The 4,628-nt window shown below is 40.1% G+C and overlaps 1 protein-coding gene across 1 annotated transcript; it reads left to right on the forward strand.

The window, feature by feature from the left end:
- Nucleotides 1-275: 275 nt before the first annotated feature.
- opn7a (opsin 7, group member a) lies at nt 276-4,628 on the forward strand. Its single transcript, XM_030074935.1, has 5 exons — nt 276-363; nt 1,311-1,473; nt 1,817-1,944; nt 2,638-2,972; nt 3,981-4,628. Exons 1-5 carry the CDS (start codon nt 276-278, stop codon nt 4,626-4,628), a joined length of 1,362 nt encoding a protein of 453 aa, XP_029930795.1.

A 4,628-nucleotide genomic window follows, 5' to 3' on the forward strand; every position in this document is an offset into this window, starting at 1 on the left:
TGAGGCCAGCTGAGCAACAATGGCCACAAGCAGCTCACCTACAATCCGCCATCATAAAGGTCTTTATGAACCTTTATTTGCCTGGTCCCTCCCCTGAGATTACGTTATTATGGATGACCCTATTAGGAGCCAGATACTCCTAATAACTGCCAGAGTATCTTGTTATACAGATTACAAGGTAATATAAGGTAATTATGAGTTACTGCTATTTGAGCCACTGTTTGAACCACTATTCCCAACATTGCTTGTGAAAGTAACCTGTTATCATTTTTCAGATGGGGCTGTTTGATGATGACATTGCATTCCACTCTAATATACCTGTAGCAGTGGATATAACAGTGGCCGTTGTGTACTCTATATTTGGTGAGTAAAATCATTCAGAATTCAAAACCATTTTGTCTCCCTCAAACCCATCCTGAAAAATGACCAATAAATTGACTCCACAGATGCATATGATAATGTATATATATATATATATATATATATATATATATATATATATATATATATATATATATATATATATATATATATATATATGTGTGCATGTTCAAAGATACATGAAAACATTTATTGTTCTATACCTTAGAGATGTATTGTTGTGATACTCCTCAGTCAAATCACTCTGGCAAAGTGCTTGGCAAATCCCTTACTCTAAATGGTAAGAAACTGTTTACAGATGTAGGATCATATCAAGTGAATCATGATAGCTATGATATTGTATGAACCCCCAGATTGAAGAGAATGTCATCCAACAGTTGTGTTACAGGAACTATTGCATAATAATGTGTGTTTATGTCATGACAGATACGTAATCATGGTTTCATGCTGTCCAAGCTACAGGTTGAGTGCCATTGTTCCCAAGAATATTATGTCTACTTGGTCCTCATGAGTCATTACACAATCCCGTAGTTGCTGTATAGTATTATACATTTAGTGTATTATTTAACAAAATAAATAAATAAAAAAAATAATCATGAAACCATATTTTTCTGTTGCACAATGAAGCATGCCAGTTTATGTGTTAAGCAACATGTTGCCTAGTGTACCCTTGCCTTCATCTCCACTCACTCACTTCAGTTAAATTACAATGCCAAATCAGTAATGTCCAGCAGAAAAATATGGAGATGTTTGCATGTGTTTATTTATCTATTTATCTATCTATCTTTATTAATTTATTTTACCTGCATGGCCCTCAGGCTCAGCAGTTGATACACACCGAGACTGCCCCTGCAAATCAAGATACCAGTCCTCAGTTGCTTGTGGTTGTGGCTCTCACAGTTGGGGTTTGGGGGTCTGTTTTCCTGCAGGAGTCTGTTCTTTGTTTGGCAACAGCACATTGCTGTATGTCTCCTACAAGAAAAGGCACCTGCTGAAGCCTGCTGAGTTCTTCATCATCAACCTAGCCATCAGTGACATGGGCCTGACTCTGTCCCTCTACCCCATGGCGATAACTTCGAGCTTCTACCACAGGTACTGCTCCCAGCACCCAGCGCAAACAGCAGGTTTCAAAAACAAAACATGTCTTTCCTTGCTGGCTCTTGCCACCAGAGATTAGAGCAACACTCATATTGTGAACAAGACACTTTTACGTGAAACATGTGGTAGAGGGTATACTGGTGTAGGTGTTGCTTTTGTATCAGAATCGCCTTCAAATTTCATGGTTAAATTAACCATTTGGCTGGTTGGGAATATGATTACCTGTGTTATTCTAGTCTCTCTCTTTTCCCCTTTTCATCTTCTCTCTCATTGATCTTTCTCATCTTTCTTGCATCACAATGTCCTTTGTTGTACACCTCCTTACCCTCCTACACAGGTGGCTGTATGGGAAAACAGTGTGCTACATATACGCTTTTTGTGGCATGTTGTTTGGCATCTGCAGTCTGACCACTCTGACCTTGCTGAGCATGGTGTGTTTTGTGAAAGTATGTTATCCTCTCTATGGTAAGTCTTCAAAGTGGCTATTTTCCCCATTGAAATGTCATAGGATTAACCATCACATCCCTAAGTGGCTGGTTGTTGATTTATCTGTGGAAGGAAATGAAACGTTAATCCCTCGGTGAAGCATTGCACATTAGCCTTCCTTTGATGACTGACAAGTCCAGAGGCTGCGCTCAATAAGTATCGCTTGTGATGTTGGCTAATGCAGTACAATGAGGCTTTCTTTTTGACCTCTTAATACTGTGGTTTCCCAGGAAATAGCACAAAAGGGGTTATGTAAAACTCTCAACTTGATATTATAGCATGGCAATTACTAAAACAATTCATTGCTATCAACAGAAAATCTCTTATGCCGAAAATGTAGGCTTTCCAGAGACTTAGACAAAACAGCCTTGTTTTTATCTTAATTATAATAGATTTTTTTTTTTTTTACATTATCCACCATGTTATCCAAGACCAAGAGGTCTCATTCATATATAATATATGATAGATTTTCACTCGACAGCATTACATGACATTACATGAAATTTGAATCACTTTCACTGCAGATTTTCTCTTGAAGTGTGAATGTTTTCTAACACTAATATATTGTAACATTTAAGTTTTGTTCAATTTTACAATTATGCCCCCAGAATCTTTGATTATTGATCTACTTTAATATTGTAATATTAATGCCAATTTAATCTGTATCCCCAGGAAACAGGTTTAACTCCGTCCATGGCCGGCTGCTGATTGCCTGTGCTTGGGCCTATGCCTTGCTATTTGCCTGCTCCCCATTGGCCCACTGGGGGGAGTATGGACCAGAACCTTATGGCACCGCCTGTTGCATTGACTGGCGCCTCTCCAATCAGCACACTAAAGCACGCTCCTACACGATGGCACTATTCATTTTCTGCTACATCCTCCCATGCTGTGTTATTGTAGCATCCTACACAAGCATCCTGGTCACAGTGCGTGCGTCCCGCAAGACGATGGAGCAGCATGCATCCAGGCAGACGCATATGAGCAACATCCAGACAATTATTGTTAAGGTGAGGTGAAAATCTCGTAAACAAACATTATTAATTTAATCATGCTGCATTCAATAATAATATAATGGGTTTCCTCCATGAAGTCACAATTGGACTTATATATTGTGTGGAAATATGAAAATAATATTTGACCCACAGCACTCTTCTGCTTCTCCACTATCTGTGAATGTCAACTATTGACTAAAACATAAAATAATGTCCTAAAATTCATTAAATTTTATCTGTGCTTTGTGGCCTCCCCTTTCTCTCATTCATGCATGTCTTTACTCTCTCCACCCTACATTCTTCTTGTCCTCATCATTAGTGTGTCCCTGCATAATTGCAGCCCAGAGGAGCATTAATATACTGCTCCCACTGTACAGACAGGGTGTGTGTGGTCACTGACAACAGCACTGATAAGCCTGAAATATCAGAGCTAGTGTTCATTAATCATACCTTGATTACTGGTTCAACTATTACTACAACATGCAGTAGACAAAACTACAGTGATATAGTTTTACAGTTTAACACAGAGCAACTGGAGATGGGGATGTGGAAGGGGAATGTTCAAGTACATCTTTAAATACAAAAATCATTGATTGGAGAAATTGTCAGTGACCTCAATAGATCCTCCAGTAATGGAGCTTCTCATTAGCATTAGTTGGCTGTGGTTGCAGGAATACATTGTGATGGATTAGAAGCCAGGCTCCAGTGCTGCTGCCATTGTTGATAAATGGCCATAGTCATATTTGCCTCTTCATTCAAATACCTATGATCCATACAAGAATATCCATGTAATCATCTGACAGGCAGAGGCTAAGATACGGTTCAATAAATCTTTCATGCTTTGAAGAATCTAAATGCTCAGTTTGAATCAGCTGTAGTAGCTAATAACTGTTTGCCTTTTATCTCATCATTTGTGCTCATTTTGAATGCTACAAAGACTGATTGTGTTATTAATAATTCAACTATTTTCAAAAGCATATCAGTAACTCTTTATCTGCTTTTCTGTGCTCTACCCTTTGTCAGCTAAGTGTTGCTGTTTGCATTGGGTTTTTTGCGGCATGGAGTCCCTATGCTGTAGTATCCATGTGGGCTGCCTTTGGACACATTGAGAACATCCCTCCCCTGGCATTCGCCATGCCGGCCATGTTTGCCAAATCCTCAACCATCTACAACCCAGTCATCTATCTAATGCTAAGGCCAAACTTTCGTAAGGTCATGTACAGGGACCTGGGTACTCTGCGTCGTGCCTTTCTGAAGGGCTGCCGCTGCTCCCAGGGCCCATCAAAGTGTCGCTCCAAACCAGTGATCAGGGTCAACCTCTGGACGATCCGCAGACAGACCAGCCAGCCCTGTTCCAACAAGTCCTCTGCCCAACCTCCTATGGTAGCCTCAAAGTGTGACGATGGCTGTGAGAATTGTAAGGATGCTTTTGAATGCTTCAGACACTATCCTCGAGGGTGCCACCTCACTAATCCTGCAAACATTGGCGACACGACTAAAGATCAAGCAACTCCAGTCCCAGAGTTACAAACAAATAAGCAAAAGACACAGAGTATATGTAATAAAAAATCTCTTCGGGCCACTATGCGTGGAAAAAGGACATCAGAGATAGACAACCTGCAGATCAATCTAGAGATGGTACCAGGGCATGCCAAAGTGGCCTGGCCCTGA

The sequence above is a fragment of the Myripristis murdjan genome, chromosome 17 (assembly GCF_902150065.1).
Source record: "Myripristis murdjan chromosome 17, fMyrMur1.1, whole genome shotgun sequence".
Classification (NCBI taxonomy): Eukaryota; Metazoa; Chordata; class Actinopteri; order Holocentriformes; family Holocentridae; genus Myripristis; species Myripristis murdjan.